Below are 26,357 nucleotides of genomic sequence, written 5' to 3'. Positions count from 1 at the left end.
GAAGGCGCTACGCGAGCTCGATGAGATAACGGCCCAGGCACGTTGGGCCGGTCATCACACCACTTTCGCCGACATGGCGGCAGGTTGCCTGCTTGTGGCGTAGGTTGGCAGACTAGCGAAGGCGCGCAGAGCCAGGCATCCGAGCTAATGCAGCACGGCACACCACCGGGACAGTACAATTTGCAACGATCCGGCTCAGGGTCGCGAGACGCATATGAACCCTGACTAGACTGAACTAAACTGAAAGAGCGATCGGAGACGCTGCGTTGGCGTGCAGAACAGGCAACGTCCCTGTCTGGAAGAAGGGGGCTCCACGTGTGGGCGGCACCCATAGCCAGCGACCTGCCGACCTGCCGAGAGGTTCCGATGCTCGAGTCAGCACCCCTCAGGGGTCGCATCGGCTCGCGTATTTTTCTTACGATCAGCTATGCTTGGCACAATTGGGGTCTTCGGTGAGCCTGGATGCACGTTGTCAAGGTCCCTCCAGCCAGTGCAGGCATGTGGGCTCGCTTGGATGATGATTCACATAGTCTCCCAATCCGCGTCCATTTCACTCATGGTCTCACATGTCTCTAAATTGTGCAAGACTGGACATTCTGGCGCCGTACACTCCTCCGCCTCTTCAAGTTCGACCTTTACTCGCGACTCAACCATCTGTTCTCCACGGGGCGCCTGCCACCACCAGTTAACGCTCTGACTGCAGCTTCCGCCAGCGCAGGTCCCGCCGCCGGTGCTCAATCATCCCGGTCTGTGATTGGCGCCGTTGCAAACGCCACATTGACCTGGCCGGACTTGGTGTCAAGGAGGAGGGCCGAGAATCTGGCCACGCCTATAGAGACTATCAACAAGTAGCTCCCGCTTCAGGCCGACGGACAGGATCTCCACGCTCGTGCGCCCCGGCCGAGACTTGCACACGCAACCCTCGGGTCAGTGGGGGGTTCCTCCGTGCTTTTGTCATATATCATTCGGAGGGTAGTGTGCGACTATTCTTTGCCAAGGCCGCGTTCTCGAAGACTTTGTCAACCTTCTCTGCGTCAGCCACTTTTGGTTTTAGGTCTGCACTTCACAGGTCGCTGCTCGTTGCCGAACTCGCTAGCTTGAAGCCATGTTGGCTCTCTTGACGGAATCATGGACGTGGTATGCGATAACATGGCTTGTGGTGATTGCCCGAGTGTAAGTTCGCCCTGTGATGGCTCTCGTCACCAATCAATCCAGTGCTATATGTACGGTGTGTTGACAAGGCCGTTCTTCTGGGCGTCTAGGTTCTCCCGCAAGCTGCTCGTCGGCTCCTTCAAGAAGTTGCAGCTTGAAGACTTCCTCATGTTTGTTGCAATGGTACGTTCTTCTTTCCGGTCCTGTTCGCAGAGTTGTGTGTTGTCGGGCTGCTGGCAACTTTTCGAATCATATTGAGGGCTTGTCGACTAACCGCCACAACTTGGGTGACAAAACAGATTGCCGACACGGTTCTCATCGCGACCATGAACATTGTTGCCGACACGAGCAGCAACCTGATCGACCCCAACGACACCACTCCGCTGGACGCCGAGAACATTGCGCTCCGCGAGTTCGGGTCCAAGATGGTGCTCGTCGTGGAGCAAATGCAGTGCATCACCATCTGGCTAGTCAAGGCGTGCCTGCTGCTCATGTACAGCCACCTGACGTACGTGGCTCCTCTTTACACTTCTGCCGTGGACATGTGCACGAGCGCCTCCAACTCTACATGATGTGTGTTGCTGACGGGACATGCTGGTGCAGGATGAATCTCAAGCAACGGGTCGCGGTCAAGATTGTGGCGGGCTATGCCGCAGCGGGGTTTGTGATCATGGAGATCCTATACCTCGGCGTCTGGTGCCGGCCATTCAACCAGTACTGGGCGGTGCCGCCTGACAACATCCAGTGCTCGGCAGCGACGAACCACTTGATCACTAGTAAGTAGTGTGCAGAGAGGAGGAAAGGGTGCCTACTCAACTGCAGAGAGACTGACCAAACATTGCTGCCAGATCTCGTGCTCAACATCTCGTCAGACATCATGATCATGCTCATCCCCATGCCGATCCTGGTGAAGTCGTCGCTGCCGCTGAAGAAGAAGCTCGTCCTGGGAGGCATTTTCCTGCTCGGAAGTTTCACTGTGAGTGCAGAAACACCCCCCGAACGTCTGACATTGCGGCCGGGATTGGATTGCTCACTAATCGCGACGACACACACAGATTCTCTCAGCACTGCTCAGCAAGTACTACAGCTTTACGGAGCCCTTTGGGTCGGCATGGACTTTCTGGTACATCCGCGAGTCGTCGACGGCCCTTATCACGGCGAACCTACCCGCGACGTGGACGCTGATCCGGCACCGGTTCCACCTGTCGTCGTTCAATGCCAAGTCGTCACAACGGACGGGGCCCAATATCTCGTCGGGCTTCCGCTCGGGATACCCCAACAACCGGCACGGGTCGAGGCTGCACTCGACGGCGGGGCGGGGCGACGAGGACGCGATGGAGCTGGGGGCCACCGACAGCCAGGAGCAAATCAACAAGACATACATGATGCCGCTGCAGATATACAAGCAACAGGAGGTGCAGGTCGAGGTGCACGTCGGGGGGACCAAAGCAGGGTCGGTGCAGGACAGCGACAGCAGCAGCAACGGGCGGGGAGGAGAGGGACCAGCCGGGCGGCCACAGTTGGCACCCAAGATCTCGTTCAAGGACAAGAACGGCCACCAGGAGGGCCCCTCGGCGGACGGCCGGGACGGGATTGTGACGACGATTGCGGGTGGGCGTTGAAGACGCTTTTAGAGAGGCTCAAGCAGGCCCAGGCCCAGGCCCAGGCCATTGTTGTTCCCGCGTTTCATTTCCCTTTTCTGGTTTGCCTTTTTGCAACAACGCGCCATGTATTTATTTGTATGAAAAAAGCAGCGAGGATACCATTTGTTGTATGTCAGCCAGCAAACGCCGTTATATATGAACCAGGCGTGCACTACTATGTGTTGCATTGCTGTTGTCCAAGGTTGTATCGAGGGTACGTGGACTGGGCTGGGCTCTTGAGTCAGACGACGAGGGTTGGATTGAGTGAATTAAGCTTAATCGCGAAAAAGCTGAGGGCGGGACTGGGATGCCGCCTGCACTGCACACTGCACACTGTCCTGCACCCCTGGAGGCAGGACCGCGGGCGGGGGGTTGACGTCACCGGCCGGAGCGTTCCTTCCCAACCCACCACTACCACCACCATCATTGCACATGTGGTGACACGCAAACAGCACCATCTGCGCGTCGCAGTGACAGCAGCCAAGCCAGCGGGTGGTCAAAACCCCCCGGGCACAGGAGACAAAGGGAGGGTGGCTTTTCTGTGCTGCCCTTGTTTGTCGCTGCTGTCTCTTCTACTCCAAGTAATACATAAACTCCTGTCTCACCGCAGAGCCGTGTTCGCCCGCACAAAAGGCACACAAAAGCGAATCAGCAGCCGCACAACACACACGCACGCATTCGAACCACAATAACCATCGCGACAGCCAAGCGACATCAACTCTGACTGCGACTGCTACTGCTGCTACCCCAACCATGGGCCGGCGAGAAAGGCGCGTCGCGCGCTCCATCGTCTTTGCCATCCTCAACAACAAGGACGACGGCAAGCCACCCAAGAAGCCCTCCCTCCTCGCCCGGGCTCTGCGCCTGCTCAACCTGTACTGGCTCACCTTTGAGCTGCTGCGCAGAGACCTCTTCAGCTCCCTCCGCTCGGCGTGGGGCATACCCGAGACCGAGTACAAGGCCAGCTTCGTCGCCCGGGGCAGCAAGAAGAAGAAGGACGCCCTCGAGCCCCTGGGCGACATGGGCTACAGCGGCTCGACCTTTTTCCGCACCTCGGACGCAAGGTACCTCGTCAAGTCGGTCCCGCGCGGGTTCGAGAACAGCTTCTTCAAGAAGGAGCTCATCGTCCCCTACGCCGAGCACATGCAGCACAACCCGGGCAGCATCCTCGTGCGCATCACCGACTTCCTCCAGAGCCGGCACAAGAGCATCGGCATGTTCTTCGGGCTCGCCCCGAGCCACCACATTGTCATGGATAACCTCCTCTGCGGCAGCAGCGGCGGCGACGAGGGATCCGTCCCCAATACCAAGTGGGAGTCGTGGGACCTGAAGCCCACCTCGTACTTCTTCCCCGAGCGCGACGTCGCCGGCGGCGCTTTAGCCTCGGAGGCGACAAAGTCTCGCCTGCCCGACGAGTTCGACGACAAGATATACCTCACGGTGGCCCAGCGAGACGAGTTCCTGGCACAGCTGCGCAGGGACACCAAGCTGCTCGCGGACGCCAACGCCGTCGACTACTCGCTCTTCCTGGTGAGGGTGACCAACGAGCAGGACCAGGACGCACAGGTGCCATCCGTGACGACACAGCAGGAGCACGACGGCAAGCCAAGCTGGAGGACAGGCATCACGAGCCCGGACAGCAAGCAGACCTACCGCGCGGCGGTGCTCGACTTCTTCTGGTCCAAGCACTCGATGCACGCAAAGGCCATGACGGGGCTCATCAAGACGTACAACGTGATTGACGAGCGGGGCCCCATGAGCATCACGGCCGAGAGCAGCGAGTACCGCGATCGCTTTGTCAAGATGTGCGAGGAGATGATCGAGGTGCAGGGAGAGTAGGCAGGTGCTCAAGTATGATGCAGTGCTGGCCAGAATGAAATGAGGTTGTGTTTGGGAGGACCGAGTAAGAAGGGTACTTTGCCATGTCTTTTCGTTGCCATGATTACGCACGTCGCGTGAGGCTTTTTGTCTTTACTTTATGTAGTGATACCCCCCCTAATAAACCAACCAGATCGTCATCCTTCTTTAATCACAACTCTACCGATCCCCCCTTTCTCTCGGCATTTCACCACGAAGCCGTAGCTGTGATTAAGTCTAGGCAAGCGGCGGAGAACGCACACAAGCACGGACAATAGCACTCACCGCAAGAAGACAAAATCGCGCGGACAAGGGAAAAGATGCGTGTGCATGTATGCCATTGGAAGCCGGACGAGCAAATAATTCCTTGTTTCTCAATGTCGCTAATGTAATCGTATACAACCCCTTCCCCTCCCCCAACCCCTAACTCCAGATTTCAAACAAAACGACCTATACATACGTCTTTCCTGGTCATGTTTCCCATTTCCGGCATGCTTATGAGGGTTCTAATAATAATAAAAGAGTAGTAACCGCCCTGATTAAACTGTCCCATAAAGAGCAAAGTGTTCGCAGAAAAAGCAAAAACAAAGGACAAAGGACAAATAACGGCGCTGGGTGATGCAAAAAGGCCGGTGAATAAGGGCCTGGCGGAACAGAGAGCAAAAGAGAAGAAAAAAAAAATTACAAAGTCAAGTGTGTATGTCGTCCGTGGCGAGACTGAAAGACAAAGCCAGGAAGACCAGGTATCACCGATGGGGGGTTGGGTGGTGGCTCTCTGACCACCACCACTCTTCCTTCCGGCTGTCCGACTCTCATGCTCATCATGCAGCTCTGATCGTGGTATCACCCTCGTCCGAGCGCATGCCCAGCTCCTCCTGCGCGTCGTCGTACTCGTCAACCTCGCTCTCGACCTCCTCCTCCTCGCCCCCAGAGTCGCTCAGGTCCTCGCCGCGGGCGGCGCGGCGCGCGTTCTCGCGCTCGGCATAGATCTCGGCGCGCCGCCGCTCGGCCTGCTGCAGCCCGTCGACGTAGGTCCGGAACTTGACAATCTCGCGGAGCAGGTAGCTGCTCTTGCGCTCCCAGTTTGCCATGGCCTTGGCCGAGTTATGGCCGCGCGGGGTGAAGGTCAAGAGCATCGGCGAGCGGAGCTGGTTGTGCCGCTGCAGGTCGTCCTCTATCGACTTGACATAGGCCGTCAGCGTCTCGAGCTGCTCTGCCTCGCCGCTGGCGCTCGGCCGCATCGACTGTGCCGGCGGCGCCCACTCGGTAATGGTGACCTTGTCGCCCGGCAGCTTGGCGCGGGAGCTCGAGCCAACATCAAAGGATGACCGCAGGCTGCTCTGCCGGCTGTGCTGGCGCGAGTGCATGCTGCTCCTGCCCGCTGCTGCGCTGCCTGGGCGTGGGGGCATCGCGGCCTCGGCCACGTCTGTGATCAGCGCCGTGTTGATGATGGCGTCGCTCCAGCCGTATTCGATATTGCTGATGCCGCCCACCAGAGGGTGCGTGCTCATGCGTGCACTCCAGTAGTTGACAGTCACGACAAACTCCTTGCCGATCTCGGGCGTGCCGACCTGGAACAGGTGCACAGCTCCCGTGGGCAGACTTAGAGCCCACACATGTGGTCGTGTAGGGGAGTAGCCAGGAGACGGCAGCTCGGTAGCCAGCGTCTGTCGCAGTGAGAAGGTGCCGACGCTAGTAGCGTTGTCTTGCCAGTTGCCGCCACCCACCACAGCACCAGCCTGCTTATTGCCCTTACGATTCTTCTGCCGGACCGACTTGGTCGAAAACGAGAACAGGCTCATGGTGCCCTTCTGGATAACGGCAAAGACCTCGGTCCAGTTGCGCTCCCTGGCCTTCTTATCCGCGGCGTCAAGGTGGTGCTTGTGGGTGACCATTCCCTCCTTCATCCAGGGCGCGCCACAAAGCTCAAGAGTCTCGTCCTCGAGGAGCTGTGCGCCACCAGTCTCATCGCTAAGGACAGACTGCGAACTGGCTCCCATCGGGAAGTCGTCACGGATGATTGCTTGACTAAGAGCATTGGCGAAGCCGATGGACTGCTGATAATCGCCCCCCGGCATGCTGGAGCCAAAAGAGCCCATCGACACCGAGGTCTGAGTGCGGCCCAAGGAGTAACGACTCCACGTCGCCGAAGACATCGTTGGGCTCCAGATGGAGTTGCCGTCTTCCAGACTGGTCCTGCTTGATGAAAGTCCGTTGGGTAGCCGCGGTCGTGACCGGCTCTTGGAGCTGAAGCGGCCCGTGGTGTTGTGCTTCGGGTCATTGATCCTTCCACGGACTGAAGCCTGGCTTTCTGAGGGCGCCTTGCTGAGCACGCTTGGGCTGCGCTTCAGCATGCCCATGACTGACAGCGTCGATTGCGACTGGCTCTGAGCTTGTGGCGTCGGGGGCTGCTCGGCGCCAAAGAGAGGCAGACGCTCGTCACGAATGGAAGCGTAGATGTCCTTGAGGACAATCTCCATTTGCAGCTCCCACGCTTTCATCGTGCCCTCGAATGGGGCCTTAACCAGAGGACCACAGACGTCGACGTCGGCAGCGGAGTCATTATAGTTGCCCATCTGCGACTCTGATCGCGGCGGCAGGAAAGAAGCTCTCCAATTTTGCTTGGTTGGCTGGTCGGTTGACGGCCGAGCATCAGGGTCAGACGGACTGAGGAGGCCGTCTTTGCCCTGCACCACACTGCGACGATCAAACGCATTCGGTGCTGAGTCGAGGGCTGCCTGTGTGATAGTAGTCATCGTATTTTTGATGAACTGACTGCGGGTCATCTTATTCTCGATATCGGCGAGATGGAGGTCGGTGTTTAGTAGCATGATCGAATAGCACATGGTGTGGATGACGTCTGGATGAGCTGTAAGTATGAAGTCTTGGATCCGTCCAAGAGAAGGGGACAGCTTACCTTGAGACTTGAACCCATGGTTCGGGTTGCATTCACACCAACGTTGGGAGAACGCGACCAGGATACGATCGACCTGTTGGGTCTCCCCACGGAGGACAAGACGTCCACAAATTTCGCGCAGACCACTCAGAACACTGAGATTCTCAAAGTTGTAGAGCTGCATGTAAGCTCGTAACGTACGTTGGCGCAACAGACCCTCCTCGCCCATCCACGATGCAGCCTTCTCCTTGGAGATGAAATCCTCGAGACCGTCGAAGATTCCTTGCGCCTTCTGCCGATCGTCCTCGGTGGGTTCGCCCATTGTCACCTCTGGTTCGTCGAGAGGGTCGCCAGTAGTGATTTTTGGACTTGGCAGCGCACTGTCAATCCTGAGACTGGGCACGCTGCTCATGGAACGAGGCAATGCGTCTGTGGAGGTCGATGGGCGACGAGACGTACTCGAGCCCTCTAGTGGCAAGCTGAGGCTGCCTCGGAGCGTGGGCTCATTCACTATGATGCTGTTCGGGGGCACTGGCCGAGGTGTAAGCTCAGCTTTGGCGACTTCCGGGTCTGTTGTCGTTCGTCGTAAACCCTTGCTGTCCTTTTGCCGCGACAAACGCTTGCTCCTGGCTTCGGGAGTAGCCTCGCCTTCATCACTGCTGTCGTTGAAGAACGTCGCATCTGCTGCACCGGTGGCGCTAGATTTTCTGGGCACCTCTGGCGGCGTGCGGCTCGGGGTCTCGAGCATACCACTGCTCGCCTTGCGGCCTAAAGAAACCATGGAGTGTCGTGTCTTGAGCGCGGAGTGGGATTTGACGGTACGGATCGTAGCCTTCGGATCGGGCTCATAATCTGGTGAGAAACCTCTGACCCTACGCCGAGCATCATCATCATCTTGAAGATCAGAGTCGGTCCTTGATGCACCCATTGGTCGTTCCCCGTGCGATACACCAGCGTCTAGGTAAGGAGTCATGAGCTGCCGAAGGCTGCTGACTGGGCTCGGCTCTGGCAGCGCAATGCCAGTGTCTCTTGACAAGGAGACATCGATATTGACCGGAATAGGCGGTGTAGGCATTGGCGGCTCGGTGAAAGACTTCTTCCTCCTCCGGAAGAAGGATGATTTCTTTTGTATTACATGTGTCGGCTGCGGGTAATGCGAGTCTCTCGAGGGGGGTGCCGATTGAGCCTTGGCGGCGGCTGATTGATGGGATCTGTCGCTATTGACCCGGTCGAGGTTGTCGGCTGATGGCTGCTGAACATTCGGCGCCGGTGGACTGTCGATGCTCGCTGATGGTGTGCGCGACGAGCCAAAGACTCGACTGAAGAAGCCGCGCTTCTCCTTGGGCGGCGCGGCGGCGGCCGTGCCTGATGGGATGGCATCTTTGGACTTCTCGTAGCCGACATGCGGCGCTGGAGCCGAGTCGAGGTCAATTGGGGGGACTGGCGGGGGAGGCATCGCTTGTTGGTGAGATGAGCCGTATCTCGAGGAAGATGCAGCTCTGCTGGCGCTGCTCTTGACTGTACCGCTGCGTGACCTTGATCCCTTCTTTCGATCGCGGTCGCTGGCTCTGGGGTCCGATTCAGGGGGTGGGGGCGCTGGTGGCGCGACCATTGGCGCTATTGGTAGTGCCGACCGGCGTGGGCCGCCAGGAACGTTTGGTGTTGGCGCAGCTTCGTAGTCATCCACCAGAAATGTGTTTGAGTACTCCGCATTCCAGCCTGCAGCGCTTGGAGCCGGCGATGCGAGCGGGGGCCTCTGCTGACCAGAGTCGAAACTGGCCGCCCGGCCGCCAATGCCATTTGCCCAGCGTTGCGTCGTCGACATTTGCGCATAGCCAGCCTCGATACTGTTGGAGCTGCTGCTTTTGCTGGTCTTGCCACCTCGCGAGTGCAGCACTCTGTGCGAAGGTGTTCCAGGGTGGCTGCGGTCCCGCATGCTGTTCAATCTGGCGGTAGGCATCTGAAAGGTTGACGCACTATCGCTGCGACGTCCTCGCGAGAATTGTCCAGATGCACGATCGTCGCCTCCTTCTATATCTGAACTATATGAGTAGCTGTGGCTTGGCACGTTTGACATGTGCGGTCGTGATATGGTGCTGCCCATTGTCCGTGTGTAGTTCTCGCGCCGTGGTGATCCGAATCGTTCCGTCTCGTCGAACATGCCCCTGGTGGGTGTGTGTATCTGCCCTAGTGAGAACTGGTCAAGGGACGACAGCATGTTCCCCACGAGGGAATCGCGGGTGAACTGCTCGGACGGCAGAGACAGGTCGTGCGAGTCACGCTGGGCTGTCTGGCCTTGCCGCCGGTAGAACGGCTCGTTTTCCTTGTTGACGTCTATGGGAGTCTCATTGTCGAGAAACGATTCGTCCGAATCTCGACCGCGAGGCGGAGCAGACGTTGGGGCAGACCTGTAGTATCGGCTGGACAATGGCGGTTTCCCCTTGCTGGACCCGGACGGCTGCTTCCATGGGGAAGAAGGAACGGGCGTGGTGTTGATTGTGAGGTCGTTTGGCCGCTTGTGGGAGCGCAGAGGGAGGTCGGGTTGGTGAGGCATCGTGCCGGTTCAGTCTCCGCAAGGCCGCGAGCAAACGAGGACGCGAGGGATGGCGGCTATGTGGCGATGGGCAGTGGTCGGCCCGCGGGCTGCTGCAAACGCTTGGCTCGGCGCAAACAGGACGACTCGAGTCGATACGGTGCCTGGCCGCCGGTACTGTCTGCCGGCGACGAGGATGAAAGGACTGGGAGGTAGCACTGTGGCGCCAGCGAGGACAGCGCGAGCGATGAATCTGTGCTCGGCAAGGCACTTCGCCGTTTGAGAAGCTGCAGCCCCAGGCCTTGTGCCACGAGTCGAGCCTGACTCCTGAAGTAGAACGGTGGATCAGGACAGGTGACAGGGATCATGCAGCCGACATGCGCGCGCACGCACGCGCTGGGGGGTCGAACACTGTCGCTGAATGCTCCGATTTGACGGTCCAATGCCGGGGGCCTCGAAGCCAGTTCCTGGCTAAGAATGCGGTTCTAGGACCTGTTGCTGCAGGGCTCGCAGAGGCACGGCAAGTGGCAGGAATAGGAGCCGTGGACGAGGCGCCAGCCGAACATTGGCCGTCCGTGGTATACCGTGGTGATGGTGCTGACAGGTTCGCAAGGTGGTGTGGAGGGAAGGTGTCTAGTTCGAGGAAAAAGGCAAAGAGGCGGATGGAATCGCGAACGGGGTCTGTCGCAGAGCCGCAGCGGGCGACGGCCGAAGGCTGCTCGAGGGAAGCTTGTGCTCTGCTCGGCTGGCAGAGTCCAAAGCGGAAGGAGAAGCACGCACACAGACTCTGGAGATGCGGCGCTGGCGCAGATGCAGCGGCGTGGCTGCAGAAGTGGTTTCACAGACGTGGATTCGGCAATGGAGAGAGGCCTGCACCCTCCGTCTCAGCCAGGGCCCAGCGCTAACGAGTCCCATTGTTCAGCAACTGAGCACAGGAGGGTCTGGTGCATCCAGGTACAGTCCCTGAAGCTTACAAGTTCCCCACACACACACAAACACACACCACTACCCACCCACCACCCACCTTCACTTGCGCCCTTGATAGCCCGGCTGGGGGTTTTGTCCTCATGCGGCGTCAAAGAATGTCTCTTGCGCGAGACGGCCGCGGAACGTTCTCTTGTCGTGCGCTGCCTGCCCATTCCTTGCGCGACCCGCGCCGCGTGTGTCTGTGTCTCTGTTTTGCTGCTCAGCTGGCTTGCAATGGCTGCTGATCTTGCACTTGCGCGTTCCGCCGTGTCGGGTCAGCCAGCCCCTATCCCAGGCACCCCTGTCCAGCCACCTGAGCAGCGCGGCAGATGAAAAGCAGAACAACAATTACTGCGTATCCCCCCCCAGCCAGGCCGTGCTATAGGTATCGCGACATCAGCGCCCGTCTGATATAGCCACACGGGACAGGCGCCACTTAAGATATCGACGGTGATATGGCGGTTGGCCAACGAGATTGGGGCCTGGCGAATGGCCCACGGGATGCCGCGCAATTTGCCCAAACCTGCTTTGGCGCTCAGCACGACCTCTGGCCACCACCCTTCATGCACACGCTCGGTCTGCACAGCGCTGCCTGCTGCAGGGGAGCTGCACCACCTGCATTAGCAGCACAACCACTGCAGGGCAGGGCAGGGCAGGATTGCGGGTGCCGTCGATACGCGCAGCACGCACATGCACACCCCGGTCGGGCCAAGATCCCAGATGCAGTCCCACTCGCCTCGCCAGGCGGCGCATGCATGTGCGCCTTTTTCATCCCTCCCGATCTGGCAGCTGCTGTCATCCTGCTGCAACTGCAACAACTGGTGCCACCGTACCACCAGCCAGTCTTCCATTCTCCCGCCGAAGCACGCCATGGCTCCTCCGCGGGCGCGCAGCCCAATCGGAGTCTTTGTCGTCGGCGCCGGTGCTCGATGCCCACGTCGTTTCCGGTGTCAACTCTGTACCTTAGTTAGAGTTGCCAGCCCAAGGTACGTACTTCAAATCCGTAGTGTATGGATATCCAACGTCCCACGTGGCGCTTCGTCCATAGTAGGTGGCAACGTTGCCATCACCACATCCAAGCGCCTCACTCATCTTCCCCCTGGCGAGGGATCAGTCAACAAGCAGTCATCCACGTGTCGCAAGCCACGTTTCCATGCCCTTTTCTGCGTGGGCAAAAATGATGTGTACGAAAAGGACTTGAGACTTGATATCCCCGCAGTGCCTCCCTGTCCCTGCCACAGAATCGTGGTCTTGCTTCTCCAACTGCCCCAATCCGGCACAACGGCCGACGAACTTGCGGCAGTTGCCCGGCATCGTGGTTTCACCTCTGCAATGCACGCTCTGCTAAATTCTTTATTATCCTGAATTGCACGTCCGACCGACAATACTTGCGCCTGTTAAACACGCCACCGAACCAGTATCTTGTAAGATACTTTGCCAGGCTCTGAATCGTGACTCAAGTATTGTGACGTGCGTGCCTCCTGCGACCTGTCGCTCCAAAAACCCATCGCTTGCGCCGCCGCTTCCGCCCCCCATGCCCGGAACGACATCCGGCGCACGGAACACTATGCACTGTCAGACCAATTCGAGTAGGGAGTCATCATCAAACATAAAAAGATCCCCCTCCATCCCGCTGTCCAATCCGTGTGGTAACTTAAAGTGCCACGGACCACTACCCGCCGATCCATCACCACGAGGCCGTGTCACTAGTAGGGATGATCTCAGCGCACGTCCTCGGATTTTCCATTTGTGAAGTAAAGCAAAGAGTTTGGATTGAGAAGATCCTTCCAAATCACTAATCAGATGATGGACAAATATTAAATTTGGTTACGTATGAGCCTGGTCTGTTCGTAGAGAGGGGGGTTGAACGCGTATGGTGGAGAGCTTGGCAATGAGAGAGAGCTTCCAGAAACGCTTCCACCAGAAAAGAAAAGGAAAAAAAAGAAAAAGGAATGTCCTTGGAGTCACCCAGACACAACAGACCGGTACCCAATTTCGGTCTGCCATTTCTCCTCATTACCACGTGTCGTGGCGCTGAGGGAGGGGTTCGGCCTCTGAGAGAGAGCGGTGCTGCATATCCTCCCAACTGCAGAATCATGGCGTCCGAAAATCCGCCGTCATCAGGCGTTAGAAATTCAACGATTTCAGAATCCCCCGTCCAGCCCTTGTGCAGCAATTTGCCAGATATCCTTGCAGATCCAGAGCAAGTCTGCCGCTCTCTGTGTCGGGGGGTTTTGTTGACTTTTGAGTTCAGCTGATACTTTGCCGGGGCTTAATATTACTCTCATTCACAACACTTGACCTTCCTAGTACAAGGACCCGTGTAACAACACAAGGATGGAGAGAGAGAGAGAGAGGGACATAGAGAGAGATCAAATTCCAGCCACGTTTATTTCACAGAACAACCCAGTTGCTGAGGTGGTCTGAAGGCTTCGCTGGCCCGTTGCAAGGCCTTCCTCCCCTAGAACATAGAAGGGCGCAGCCACTCAGCGTTTGGACCAAAATCAGCAGGCTGTATCGAGTGCCTGGTGCACGCACGAATGTGCCTCCGAGGTGGACTGGCGGGAAACTGGCGGGAAACTGGCGTGGAAGTGGGATGTTCAGAGTATGCATGGACCGAAACCACTTTTGCTTTGCAGGCATGGCACGGAGTTCGAAGGCCTTTTGAAAAGGATGGAAATTAGCCTGACTGCACCCTAGTCGTGTATTTCCGCATCATGAATCCGGAGGCCGGAGGGCCTGTCCGGACAGCATGTCGATGTCAACATCAATTCCTCATCTGCTTCATGCCAAGTGGCTGCAACGGATCACGTACCTAAAAATGAGTACTGATTGCCGTTGCTATGATTCTGGAACAAACAGCAGCTGGCTGCTATGTTTATCCGTACAGATTTCCGCAGTCCTGAAATCGGGGTTTCCGTCCTTTGTTCTTGGACCATTACTTGTTGGCATATTTGATGCCAGTCACCGTTTAATTCATGGCAAATGATGATGCGCTCTCCGTGATACCAACTCTGAAACTAGTCGTACAGTGTTGAGTACAAGATCACTAAACCGGCGTGTCCAATGAAGACAGACGGGAGCATTCCTCAACCATCCACCACGTCAGAACAAGTTGAAGGGCAATGTACCGTGATCTGCTCCTCGAGTCCCACCGGTCGATATCTGGGAGGCCCTTCTTTTCTCTTATTCGCAGATACCTTGACTGAGTGGATTGATCCTTCCGATCTGGAGTTCTATCGTATGGGCTGCTGTAATCGAAGCAGGCCGCCCAGGGTGAGCTCGAGTGGGAGATGACTGCCGCGAGATATTGGTGGGGATAGTTTGGTGGCATCTTGCGGGCACATGGGGATGGGGCCCTTGTCACTCGTCTTTTGCACAAAGCAGCGACTTTCATAGTATCTAGAAACTTGTAATATCACCAAGCGAACCGGGAGATTGGACTGGCAGGCACTTTCGAAGCATTTTATCAGTTGTATCTTGCATAATATGTGCACCGCATTGGTGAGGTGTGGTTGGTGATGAGGAGAATCAGCGGCGGAAGATTATCACGAACTCGGCCACGACGGCGGCAATGACCTCTTCTGTGTGCTTTCAACCATCCTGTATGCCAATCTGGTATCCCTGCCGTCTGCAACTGCTATGATCCCCGTCACTCCACACGCGACCTACAAATCCCCTCATCTTGCGAACCCACGATTTACGCATCCCGATGCCTGACCTCAAACCGCCTCAGCGTCTCCAGATCCACCTTGCGCAGCGCCGAGTCCTCGGTAGACTCCAGGTCCACCCTCGGGACGCCCATCTCGCTGATCTTGCCCGCGCGGTAGGCCTGGTACGCCTCGAGCCAGCGCGCCGTGCAGAGGCACCACCTGCAGCCGCCCATGAGGCCGACGCTGCGCAGGTCGTTGCCCCGCGAGGCCGAGAAGTCGAGGAACTCGTCCGTCACGACGCCCGCGACTGCGTGGTTGCCCGGGTCCGACATGACCGGCCCGCCGGGGGCACCATTGGCTGCGGTCGTGGTCCGGCAGTAGCCGTCGCGGAAGTAACCCGTCATGGGCTGCTGGGAGAAGAGCTTCAGAGGCTGCCGGAGGACTGATTTCGCGGCGGGGGGAAGCAGGTAAGTATCAGCGGGCCTGTGGTCGGTCATTGATGTAGATGGAGCGGCTGGGAGCGAGCTCAGCCTTGCGATGCCTGCTCAGCCTCGCACGACATTCGCGGGTCTCCGGCCACGACGGCATGGTTGCGGGCCAGAGGCTTGCGAAGGCTGCTGGCCATTCATGGCTGGCTGGCACCTGGGCCTTCGGGACCGGCGTACGTACCATTGAAACTGGAAGCCATAGCTGCGTCTTTAGGTATTGCTTGCTTGCCCGGGGCAAACGACCTGCGGCGTCTCCAATGCAGTCTACGCTAGTCTTGATGAATCGCCGAGATTCGGCGTACAGGCAGAATGGTAGTAGAGCGTGCGGCAGGGTTGTACCGTTGCGTTGCATGCAGCTTGATCTGGTTCCGCGGCCTCGCCAAAATCGTTGAAGATTCGTAATGGAGCTTGGAGATGATTGGAGACTGGAGGCACGTTGGCGCAAACAGCCGAGGATTCGACTGGTCAATCAAGCACGGCTGATGGTGACGTCATCGTGCTTTTGTGCAGGAAGTCAAAGTGCGAAAGACATAAGAAGACGGCACAGAGACGCCGATTGTGCTCGCATGCAGTTCTCCTCATGCAAGTCACTCCCATGGATGATGACTTGCAGCTGTCTCTTGCAGCGTCTGCACTTTAAATCTCGGTCGAGAGCTTGCAGCTTCCTCTCAGATCACGATCGTGATACGGCCTCATGCAAGCACTGCGCTTGTAAGTGACACGCGTGCTCACGGCTTCAAAGGTACTCTACTACGCTACTTGGGCCCCTCCCCCACGAAACACGAACACCTACACTGCAGGAGCACTCTCCAAACCCTACCTCAGTACTAAAGTAGGTAAGGTCTTCCCGCTCTCGCCCTTCCAGTCCTCCCCCAAGCGCCAGATTCTGGAGTGAAGCAAGCGTTGTGCCTGCAGTCGCCGCGCCCTTCGATTGCAAGCCAAGGCAGACGCAAACGCACGTCATTCGTGGCTCCAACACTGCGTGCTGTAGTGCGCAGGGCGCTAGCTATTCTCGCTCGCAGGTAGATGCCAGAGGCACCAATCTTGACCAAACACGAATCTCGAGAGGGATTTATTCTGGGAAACATGCATCAAGAAAAGACTCAGCAAAACTCTCGAGAAACAAAGGGCCAGGCGTTTCTCGGGGTTTTGTCCGTGTGCTAGACGAACGAGATGGTGTGGTCCAAACCTGCCCCTCGCATTAGCCACCCTTTTTCCCTTCCCACGATGCTTGTTTTCCTGTCCAGACTACTTCGATGTGTTTTGCTGATCACGATGTTGTGCACAAGCTTAGATGGTCCGGCGTGATGGCCCCAGCGATGAGAGAACACAACACGAATTAGTCGCGCCGGACTCGCCAAATGCGCTGGCACTTATACTTTGATGCTGCCGCCCGCGATGTCTCTCCTCTGGATGGCCAGTTCCACATCCTCATTGAACATTGTGAGTGTTAGTACAATGCTGCTTCTCGTGTTTTTCGATAGGAAGGTTTTACCGGAAGTCGAACTGTCTTCTCTTTTCGCGTTCCATAAAAAAACCATTCGTGAGAGGTGTTGTGGGCTGCCTGCCACGAAATCTCGATGAGATGCATGCGATAGCAATTTTCCGAGATCTTGTTTCCCCCAAAATACACATCTGGGAGCGAAAGGATACAGAAGAATATCTCAGAGAATGGTAAGCGTGCGTTTGGAACAAGGATCGTGATATGGCTGCAAGCAACACCTCAGAAGACAGGGCTCGAGTAAGCATTCAGCCTGCATGGTGACATAGAAAGCTCTGCACCTCCTGCGAGAGGACACAACCACGGAGGTGTACTTTGCTTGTACCTAGCCAGGTTCCTTCGTATAGTGGAAGCATTTAATATCCAGACATGAATCAGCGGCAGAGGATGAGATAGGTGTTTGATAGCTGTGACCGTGTCCAACGTTCGATATGAGCGACATGACTCCGAATCGATTGGGACCTACAGGCAACCCCACGATGGCCGCGGAGTCTTCTCCGGCGCCGCAGGAGAGACTCATTCGTTGATCTGCTGCTGATGCCAAAGTGATTGCTTGGAGCGGCTCGACATGCATGGCTTGACACGGAGCTGCAGGTTCAAAGCATAGAGTCAAAGGCACCACTCGATTTTCGAAAGGCGATCAACCTCCGTGCTTGCTTCGGCCAAGTAACAGGGCCGATGCAAGAATACATACGAGCTCACATGCTTGCATGTTTCCAGGACAGACGAGCCGCTTGAAACTCTCGTGCCACAGAAGCAACGCGGCATCTCGATTCACTGCGTGTGGTGTATCCCACACGAGGAGAGAGTCAACCACACCAATCTTGACCGCAAAGGCTCAGAGGAAAGCTCAATACGACTCACCAGTGCTACTGGCGGCGCTGGCGCCAGCGCCGCTGCTTCGGCTAAACCCAGTCTCGGTACACTCGTATGCCGCACATGGGACATCATCATCGTGCGTGCATGAGCACACATGCAGGCCCCAGCTGGCAACCATGCAGTGCCACGTTTTGCCAATCCTGGTGGGACGAAAGACCACACCGGCTCGGCTGGCTTGGCCTCCCAAGCCGGTCACGGCCACAGCCACATTTTGGTGCCTGGTGTGGTGGTGCATGCTGGGAATTGGAGGCCAAGGGGGAGGCAAACACCGGACCTGCATGCGGGACACGCGCTATCTGCATACCATGCACACATCAGCTTGCGTATGCACCCACGCGGCGGCTTGGCAGACAAGCTTTCATGGGCTGTCTAGTTCGCGAGCGAGTGGAAAGATGCATATGCAGCCATGCAGAGATGCGAAAGTCAGATACAGCCATTGGAGTAGCAGCTTGGTTGTGCCACGACCAGCTTGGGAACAACCATGCCTGTGTCACACCTCGGGGAATCTCGATCTTGATCTTGATCCCTCCTAGACCAGGCTCGGGGTTCTCAAGGGTAGAGAAAAGGGGGGAGGGGAGGGGAAGGGAGAAACGGAGACTCCCAGTACGTGGGCGCCTGTGAATACACAATGTAGGATGGGAAGGTGAAGACCAGGGAAATAAGCCGGGAAGTCATGCAAAGAGCATGAATCAGTCTAAGATATCAACCTTTCTGAGCCACATCTGACGAGCCCATGCTTCGACTAACGTACCTTTGTCAGACAAGTTCTCGCCACGATCTGTGACTGCAGTGGAAGGCGGCGGGGAGAGGCAGTCGTCCATGACCAGGCTTTTCCCCCTTCGCTCCAGGTTCAGCTTCGGCAGACGGCGGAGATGGCAATCCTGCACCTGAGTGATCTGCAGAGCTGCTGGCCGGAGACTGTGCGGGTTTACCTCTTGGGACTTTTCTTTTTTGACCAGGTGTGGGTAATGGATCGCTCATAAATGAAGTAGAGGAAGCAGCGAGAGCGGCCGGTGCAGCCACCGTCCATCCCATCCATCTCATGAGCTGTCGCGCCGTGATCTTGGTTCGTGACTAAATGCCGGCTTAGGAATAGTCGAAGGTGCGCAGTTGGCTTCCGTGCCAGAATGCACGCGTGTTTCTTCCACATCCTGGACAGCTTGGATGTCGCGTTTCGAGCATCATGCACTGCACAAGTCAAATGCCGGGCTAAACTGTGGTCCACCCGCCAAGCATGCAGTAGTCGGCTCGGCTAGACACCTGCCCCAGCCAATGCGCGTCAAGCATGCGCCGAAGGAGGGTAAGCTCACCGTTCTTCAGATACCGATGCGCGACATCTGGAGGGCACGCGGCTTCCGCCTTAGAACTCCAACCGAGCATTGCTGGTCGAAAACCAGGAAACATGCCTTTAGAGGAAAGCCCGAGGAGAACACTCTGGCTCACAATGAAAGCCCCAAAACACAGAGTTTCCACACAATGCCCGCGGAAGTCTGCTGGGCTTGTCGGAGTGGTTGCTTGGCGCCATGGGCAGTTTCGTCAGGGTCTTGTCTCATATCCTTCAACGGCCGGTGACGACAGTCCGATGGTGACGAGTCCAAGTGCCCACAACCGCCACAGGGTTCTTGTGTCACCACGAGTTATGCAGGTAACAGCCACGGAGGCGGACTGCCGACCGCAGGCGTGGAGCCGCCAAGGTTGGCGGGTCTTCTTGGAATGTTCCACCAACGGTCCATTGCCATGGGCCGAGCTGGCGGAAAGACTGCTCGGAGCGTAGCTTCCATGCCCAAGTTGGCTTCACGGTGCCACACACGACATCGAAAGTGCCAGATGGGGAAAGACGACGTTGGGTCATGACCGGGATTACGCGCGGGGCTTGGGCTTGGCATGCACAACTGGAGACGAAGCTAAGGGCCAGTAAGCGCCGTGCAGCGCTAGCCGGTGGCCTGGTTAGAGTTTGACGCCGAGCTGCCGCAGGTGGTTCTGGGGTGCATCTTCGTCATGGAGAAGGTGTACGGCCACTAGAGCCTCCTGGGACACTGGCTCGGCGGTGGAGAAGCGCGATCGGCACAGCCCTGACAGATCGACAGCAGAATACCAGAACCGGCTGGCTCTCGTGCCCGAACGAGCAGCAACGGCGCCCCAAACGAGAAAACCCGCCTTGCGCTTGGGAGAAGCGAGATGGCCTAGCTGCGTCCTCGGGTAACAGGGGGCGGGTGCGTGCTGCAGTGCCGCGTGCCGCGTGCCTGCAACCCGCCCACCAGGGGAGAATGTTCCGGCAGGAAAGCAGGACGTGTGCCGGCGGGACTCCAGTGCTCGAGATGCCAGGGTCCATGGCGTCATGGGAGGCTCGAGTCTGACGTCTGTCGTGGGGACCGGCAAGGCTGAGGGCGTGAGAGAGGCGGCAGCCACGATGCCATTGTGTACAAGCCCCTCGGTGTCGAAGGCGGCGAGGCCAGGACGTCGGAAGCAGACCAGGAGGTCCTGTGAGAGTGGGGGATGGAATCAGTCAAGGTTGTGGCGTTGTGGGACTTGAGATGATGCTCAGAGGATCGGGCGCCGTTTGCTCATCTGGGCGGCGGCGGGAAGAACCCGGCACGCTGGTAAAGTAGCGTACGTTAGCGTGCCTAGCATCGACTGTTTGAGCGTCTGGGAAGTCACGCCCCACTTTTGCCGCGACGCACCACACCTCCTTCCGCGATGCCAACTAACACGTCGACATCGGGACCATCGTCCAACGGTGCCAACGTACGTTTGCGATACACCCCCGTGTCCCAACTTCTGTCCTCGGCCGTGGCGATTTGCCGGTTCACTCAGCGCCGCTCGTGTCAGAGGCTCGCGGACGCCCAGTGCCGCGGCCCCACCCGCGCCACGGCTTCAACCCATGCTTTCGGGACCTTCCTCAACAACGATCACCATCATCACTACCGCTATGGCTCCGGCCGGCGCGCCGTTAGCTTGTAATCTTGGCCCAATCGCCTCAAGAATATTTTCAACGTCTATGGAGCCTACCTGAAACTCACGCGCCTCCCGTCGGATCGCGTCAAGCCATCGCCGGCCGCAGGCCCAATGGGCGAGCCCTCGGCCTCATGTGTGCCTGGCTAACACTGTCGTCGCCATCACAGCTGGGTGGCTACTGCTTGTAAGCTCCCAGTACCGGCGTTAGTTGTACCGATGCTCTGTGGTCCACGATGAGCTCCTGAGCAGCGTTTCGTCATCGGCCGCCGGCATTAGCCTGCCGTGGCCGGCGATGATGATCCCGGTGGATCATGGCGACGCCTCGGCCTCTTGGTTGCGGTCTGCAGGAGACAGTCCCGCAGTCATGGCGAGGTCACAGAGGGGCACCTAAGCCCATATCATCGGTAATGGCCATGATGATGTTGACGACAGCGAGTCCTCTCATCGGCACGGGCATCCAAACGGGACGATACCCGCATACATAAGAGCTGCCACCCTGCCCCGTCTTCCCGTCTCCGAGGCAAACCTGCATTAGCAGAGAACCAGCCATACGCACACAAACATTAAGCCTCACAATTTCCAGCTAATCTTGGCTGCCAAAAAGACATACTCGGGGAAGACACGCATTACAATATTCTGGAACAGCATCCTCGCTGAGGACATTGTGTGAAGATGCGGACCCCAAATGTTGCCTTCGCCATGATGGCGATTGCTGGCCTCGGCCAAGCAAACACCGATATCGCCGCAAGAAACTACGACACTGATTGGACTCAGCCTACAACTGATACTCAATGGACTCAGCCCACGACTGATACCACTTGGACACATCCAACGACGTGGACGTCTCCCACGGACACCACTAACACGCACCCTACTACTTGGACATCTCCCACGGATACCACTGATACGCACCCTACTACTTGGATATCTCCTACCGATACCACTGACACGCACCCTACTACTTGGATATCTCCTACCGATACTACTCATACGTATCCTACTACTTGGACATCTCCTACCGATACCACTGACACGCACCCTACAACTTGGATATCTCCCACGGATACCACTGACACGCATCCAACGACGTGGACGTCTCCCACTGATACTACTAATACGCACCCTACTACTTGGACGTCGCCTACCGACACAACAACGTGGACATCTCCTACTGATACTACTAATACGCACCCTACTACTTGGACGTCGCCTACCGACACAACGACGTGGGCGTCTCCTTCCGACACAACGACGTGGACGTCTCCTACCGATACTACTTACACGCACCCTACTACTTGGACGTCGCCTACCGACACAACGACGTGGACGTCTCCTACCGACACTACTAACACGCATCCAACTACTACAGTGATTACTGCTGTAACTACAATTACGACCTCTGGCACTACGACTACAGCTACGATCACTACTACCATGCCCACAACGGTCACAACGCCGACCACAGTAACTACTATTACAACTACGATCACAACCTCTGGTGCAACAACCACCGCTATAATTACTACTACCGTCCCTACGACTGTTCTTACTACTGTCCCTACAACGGTTACAACGCCGACCACAGTGACGACCATTACAACTACGATCACAACCTCTGGTACCACAACCACAGCCACGATTACTACCACCGTCCCAACGACGGTCACAACGCCAACCACGGTAACAACCATTACAACTACGATCACAACCTCTGGTACTACGAGCACAGCTACTATTACTACCACCATCCCTACTACTGTCCCTACTACTGTCCCTACAACGGTCACGACGCCGACTACAGTAACGACCATAACAACCGTAATTACAACCTCTGGTACCACAACGACAGCTACAATAACTAGTACTATACCCACGACCGTCCCTACTACTGTCCCTACTACTGTTTCTACAACGGCTACGACGCCGACTACAGTAACGACCATAACGACCGTAATTACAACCTCTGGTACCACAACCACGGCCACTATTACCACCACTATCCCTACGACTGTCCCTACGACTGTCCCCACTACTGTCCCTACAACGGTCACAACCTCCGTTATATCAACTGTTACTACTATTACAACGACAATCACGACGTCTGGGACAACGACTACAGCAACGATTACTACTACTATCCCTACGACCATCCCTACTACTGTCCCTACAACGGCCACAACCTCCGTTACATCAACTGTCACTACTATCACGACGATAATCACAACGTCTGGGACCACAACCACGGCTACGATCACTACCACTGTCCCCACGACTTTGACGACGGCCACAACGCCTGTTACGTCAACTGTCACTACCATCACAACAATAATTACGACGTCTGGGACGACAACCACAGCAACTACAACCACTACCGTCCCTACCACAGCACCCACGACATTGACAACGGTCACAACTCCCGCCACATCAACTGTCACAACCATTACGACAACAATCACGACGTCTGGTACCACAAGCACAGCTACAATCACTACTACCATTCCCACCACGGTTCCCACCACAGTGACAACGCCGGTGACTCAGACGACGGAAACGACGACGACTGTCGTGACAACGATCACTACTACCATCACGACCTCGGGCACCACCAGCACAGCAACACTGACCACGACATTCCCTACTACGATCACTACAACCATCACAATCCCGACAACGGCAACTCAGACGACTGGGACGATTACTACCACTACTGTCGTAACAACCTTGACTACCACACTCACAACGTCTGGGAGTACCACTACCCAGACTATCACCACGACATTCCCTATCACGGTCACTGTCCCAACTACGGAAACGGTGACAACGGAGACAATCACGACCACTTTCACCACTACGTATCCCACTTCGGGCACGACAACAACCGAGACAATCACGACGACATTCCCCGTCACCGTCACTCGTCCGACTACTCTCACCATCGCCACGACTACTTGCGCAGAGTATGCCACGTCCACAGGGTCCACAACGACCCAGTTTCTTGTCACCACTTGCACGCCAGGCACCTGGACCACACAGATAGTGCCCTACACGGCTACGTTCTGCGCGCCCAGCACACCCCCACAATACACCACATCAACTGTGTACACAACCACGGTTTACTCTGTCACGTCTTGCGCCCCTGGCTCTCCTGACTGCACAACTGGGATCACTACCACTGAGACAATCCCGTACACCACCACGGTTTGCCCCGTCACGTCGCCCGCGGTCCCAACGGCGCCACCGCAATACTCGACGTCCATTGTCTACACAACTACGGTGTACACAGTCACATCGTGCCCCGCCTCAGTGCACAATTGCCCTACCACCCCGTACGTCACAACTGAGGTCATTGCTAGCAGCACCGCTGTTCCTGTCCCAATCGGCGGCAGCACTCCTCCTGGCTCTGGTGCCCCTGGCTCTGGTGCTCCTGGATCAAGTGCCCCTGGATCTGGCAGCGGCCCTACGCCCAGCTTGGTTACGACAGTATCACTGGGCTCCTCTAGCACTGCAGGAACCACTGTCATCCCTACTGCGGCTGCTGGCCACCTCACGTCAAGCTACTGGACCCTTGCTGCTGGCCTTGCGGCCGTATTGCTGCTGTAGATTGGGGACTATGTCCTGCTCACATCAACGCCTCTTCTATCGATTGTTCAATTCGGATAAATAATGCAATTTGCAGGTTGAGGCTGTCAAAAACAAGTAAATATGATGTTTTGTACCACTATCAATAATTCAAGCATTACATTCCTTCACACTTTGATTCAGCCATAAAGTGTATCTTGTGTGACATGCCCATTCACAAAGCGAGCAACAGCAGGTTCCCTCTACTCAAGAGGTGTATCAATTGGCTGTAGTTCTGTGCGACATATTCATATTGGCATATAAACGGGGACAGGCCAAGGGCAACAAAGCGCATTCCAGCCGGGGGCCTTCCAGTCACGCACCTGCAGGTCACTTTGGTCTTTCCGAAAAGCTGGTTGAAAAAAGGCACAGGACATTTGATATCGCACCATCTAACCATGAGTCACGGCAATCGCCGCACCCCAGATTCGCGTGCAGCGTTTCCTCTCCCTCTCTCTCTCTCTCTCTCTCTCTCTGTGTGTGTGTGTGTGTGCGCGTGTGTCTCATTTGGCCTTCTCTCTCTCTACCAACGTCCCCAGGCGGTCCCTGAGTATTCCCTGCACGAGCGTCCAGCACCGCTCCTGCAGCTTCTCGTCCTGCGCCTGGGTGCTGACGTCGGCGACCTTGCAGTCGGGCACGATGTAGCTGCCGTCGTAGATGTCGTCGGCGAGGGTGGCCACGTCGTCGGCCGTCGCGGCGAAGAGCATCGGGCGGCACCCTTGGTCGACGGGGTCCTTCATAAAGGGCCGGGCGGCGGCGACGCCAATCTTGCCGAGCAGGCCGTACGCCTCGACGGCCTGGTCCTGCTGGTCGGTGACGACGCCGCCGGGGTGTGTCGCGATGAGGACGGGCGCCTTTATTTCTTGTTGCTCTTGTTCTTGTCCTTCTTGTCCTTGTGGTTGTTGTTGTTGTTGTTGTTGTTGTTGTTGTTGTTGTGCCCCGGGTGGGAGGAGAAGAACTTGCAGCTTGCGACGGTACATTGCCCGCATGAGCAGGATCTGGGCGAGCTTGCTGCGCCCGTAGAGGCTGGAGGGCCCAATGTCGTGGTTGATCTCCTCGAGGCTGAGGAAGCGCACGCCGCTCGTGCCGATGCGGTGCATCTCGGAGGACTGCAGGCACAGCCGGCTCCCCTTTGTCTTGGCGAGCACGGGGAGCAGCGTCATGGCGAGGTGGTGTTGCGAGATGACATTGACCTGCATGTGCGTGTCCAGGCCGTCCTCCGGGGACTCTGCGTAGGGCCCGACGCCGATGCCCGCGTTGAGGATGAGCGCGTCGAGCCGGTCGAGCTTGGCCGCGAGCTGGGCCGCGACGAGGCTGGTCTGCCGCAGCGAGGCGAGGTCGCACTGCACGAGCTCCACGACGCGGGAGGCGTCGCCGTACTGCCTGAGCCCTTGCTGGGCCTCGTCGAGGTGCTGCTCCTTGTTGCCGAGCAGGTAGATCCTGGCCGCATTGTGTTGGAGGAGGTGTGCCGAGATGCCGTAGCCGATGCCCGCGCTGCCGCCCGTGATCACGTACACCCGGCCCGAGAGGTCGGAGATGTCCGTGTTGGGATCAAACTTGTTGTCGTTGGGGGCTCGCATTGTGTGATGTGGTGTTAGCGTGCCTAGGCTGTGTTGATGTTGATGTTGTGCTTGAGTGGTAAGGAATATAGTTGCGGCTCATGAACCGTAGCCGTGAAGGATACTTGCACATCACTGTAGAACAAAGCAGACAAGCGATGAGCCGCACATGTAGGTGTGGATGTCTTGTCTCGGCCGCGGATCGCCGCATGACGTAGAGGTTCAGAAGACCCCTTGCACCAGGGGTGAGTTCTCAACGAACGGCATTGTCCCGTTCCAAAGGCCATAACGGATTTATGAAATGAATGCGCTGGGGATGTCCTGGAAATACACACCCTGGTCTCAAAGGATCAGCACCACTCCCAATTCTCTCCTATGTTTGAGCGTTTGGGAAACCTCGAGGTTGTGGGTGTCATGACACGCCGTGGCAGGGGTCGCCGTGTAAGTGGGTGGGGCCAGCCGACTGGCGGTGCAAGACATGCCGGTTTCCACAAAGTTGTGTGCTGAAATACAGATCACCTCCCTGCATGATACCAAGATGGGTTGGGGCTCAAATTAATCCTCTCAAACTGCAGTCACATGTCGTACCTTCAAGCAATTCCACCGGCGGTGGGAACCACGTACATGAAGAACGCACTGGGAGCCGGGCCCCACTTC

At 57.1% G+C, this 26,357-nt stretch overlaps 7 protein-coding genes across 7 annotated transcripts; 4 read left to right on the top strand and 3 right to left on the bottom strand.

The window, feature by feature from the left end:
• Positions 1 to 895: 895 nt before the first annotated feature.
• Positions 896 to 2,774, top strand: B0I36DRAFT_411099 (uncharacterized protein; the record flags this gene model as incomplete). The annotated part of the gene is made up of 6 exons (XM_046161930.1): positions 896 to 1,173; positions 1,263 to 1,335; positions 1,452 to 1,660; positions 1,756 to 1,928; positions 2,001 to 2,128; positions 2,208 to 2,774. The coding sequence occupies exons 1-6, from the start codon at positions 1,106 to 1,108 to the stop codon at positions 2,772 to 2,774; spliced, it is 1,218 nt and encodes a 405-aa protein (XP_046011552.1). The 5' UTR covers positions 896 to 1,105.
• A 464-nt stretch (positions 2,775 to 3,238) lies between these two features.
• On the top strand, positions 3,239 to 4,824 carry B0I36DRAFT_325365 (phosphatidylinositol-4-phosphate 5-kinase-domain-containing protein). The gene has a single exon (XM_046154227.1). The coding sequence runs from the start codon at positions 3,549 to 3,551 to the stop codon at positions 4,632 to 4,634; it is 1,086 nt and encodes a 361-aa protein (XP_046011551.1). The 5' UTR covers positions 3,239 to 3,548; the 3' UTR covers positions 4,635 to 4,824.
• Positions 4,825 to 5,000: 176 nt separating this feature from the next.
• Positions 5,001 to 10,280, bottom strand: B0I36DRAFT_290773 (uncharacterized protein). Its single transcript, XM_046151713.1, has 2 exons — positions 7,570 to 10,280; positions 5,001 to 7,512 (listed from the first exon to the last, which is right to left on the bottom strand). Exons 1-2 carry the CDS (start codon positions 10,100 to 10,102, stop codon positions 5,474 to 5,476), a joined length of 4,572 nt encoding a protein of 1,523 aa, XP_046011550.1. The 5' UTR covers positions 10,103 to 10,280; the 3' UTR covers positions 5,001 to 5,473.
• A 1,637-nt stretch (positions 10,281 to 11,917) lies between these two features.
• On the top strand, positions 11,918 to 12,412 carry B0I36DRAFT_350170 (uncharacterized protein; the record flags this gene model as incomplete). Its single annotated transcript, XM_046156861.1, has 2 exons — positions 11,918 to 12,033; positions 12,055 to 12,412. 2 exons carry the CDS (start codon positions 11,918 to 11,920, stop codon positions 12,410 to 12,412), a joined length of 474 nt encoding a protein of 157 aa, XP_046011549.1.
• Positions 12,413 to 14,496: 2,084 nt separating this feature from the next.
• Positions 14,497 to 15,685, bottom strand: B0I36DRAFT_325361 (uncharacterized protein). The gene is made up of 2 exons (XM_046154226.1): positions 15,370 to 15,685; positions 14,497 to 15,142 (listed from the first exon to the last, which is right to left on the bottom strand). The coding sequence occupies exons 1-2, from the start codon at positions 15,386 to 15,388 to the stop codon at positions 14,748 to 14,750; spliced, it is 414 nt and encodes a 137-aa protein (XP_046011548.1). The 5' UTR covers positions 15,389 to 15,685; the 3' UTR covers positions 14,497 to 14,747.
• Positions 15,686 to 20,265: 4,580 nt separating this feature from the next.
• B0I36DRAFT_384802 (uncharacterized protein) lies at positions 20,266 to 24,179 on the top strand (the record flags this gene model as incomplete). The annotated part of the gene is made up of 5 exons (XM_046161027.1): positions 20,266 to 20,517; positions 20,691 to 20,707; positions 21,893 to 22,384; positions 22,457 to 23,480; positions 23,557 to 24,179. 5 exons carry the CDS (start codon positions 20,266 to 20,268, stop codon positions 24,121 to 24,123), a joined length of 2,352 nt encoding a protein of 783 aa, XP_046011547.1. The 3' UTR covers positions 24,124 to 24,179.
• A 465-nt stretch (positions 24,180 to 24,644) lies between these two features.
• On the bottom strand, positions 24,645 to 25,721 carry B0I36DRAFT_411095 (uncharacterized protein; the record flags this gene model as incomplete). Its single annotated transcript, XM_046161929.1, has 2 exons — positions 24,645 to 25,033; positions 25,115 to 25,721. 2 exons carry the CDS (start codon positions 25,719 to 25,721, stop codon positions 24,645 to 24,647), a joined length of 996 nt encoding a protein of 331 aa, XP_046011546.1.
• Between the last annotated feature and the right edge of the window lie 636 nt (positions 25,722 to 26,357).

Source organism: Microdochium trichocladiopsis, assembly GCF_020744255.1.
Source record: "Microdochium trichocladiopsis strain MPI-CAGE-CH-0230 chromosome Unknown B0I36scaffold_6, whole genome shotgun sequence".
Taxonomy (NCBI): Eukaryota; Fungi; Ascomycota; class Sordariomycetes; order Xylariales; family Microdochiaceae; genus Microdochium; species Microdochium trichocladiopsis.
Note: the sequence above shows the minus strand (reverse complement) of the source record. Positions and strands in the feature narration are given on the sequence as shown.

Bases quoted from the DNA above. Each gene is read 5' to 3' on its own strand.
- B0I36DRAFT_325365 (XM_046154227.1), top strand. From the start codon at position 3,549: ATGGGCCGGCGAGAAAGGCGCGTCGCGCGCTCCATCGTCTTTGCCATC.
- B0I36DRAFT_290773 (XM_046151713.1), bottom strand. From the start codon at position 10,102: ATGCCTCACCAACCCGACCTCCCTCTGCGCTCCCACAAGCGGCCAAAC. The intron at 7,513-7,569 runs GTAAGCTGTCCC...CAGCTCATCCAG, and splicing joins CCATGGGTTCAAGTCTCAAG to ACGTCATCCACACCATGTGC.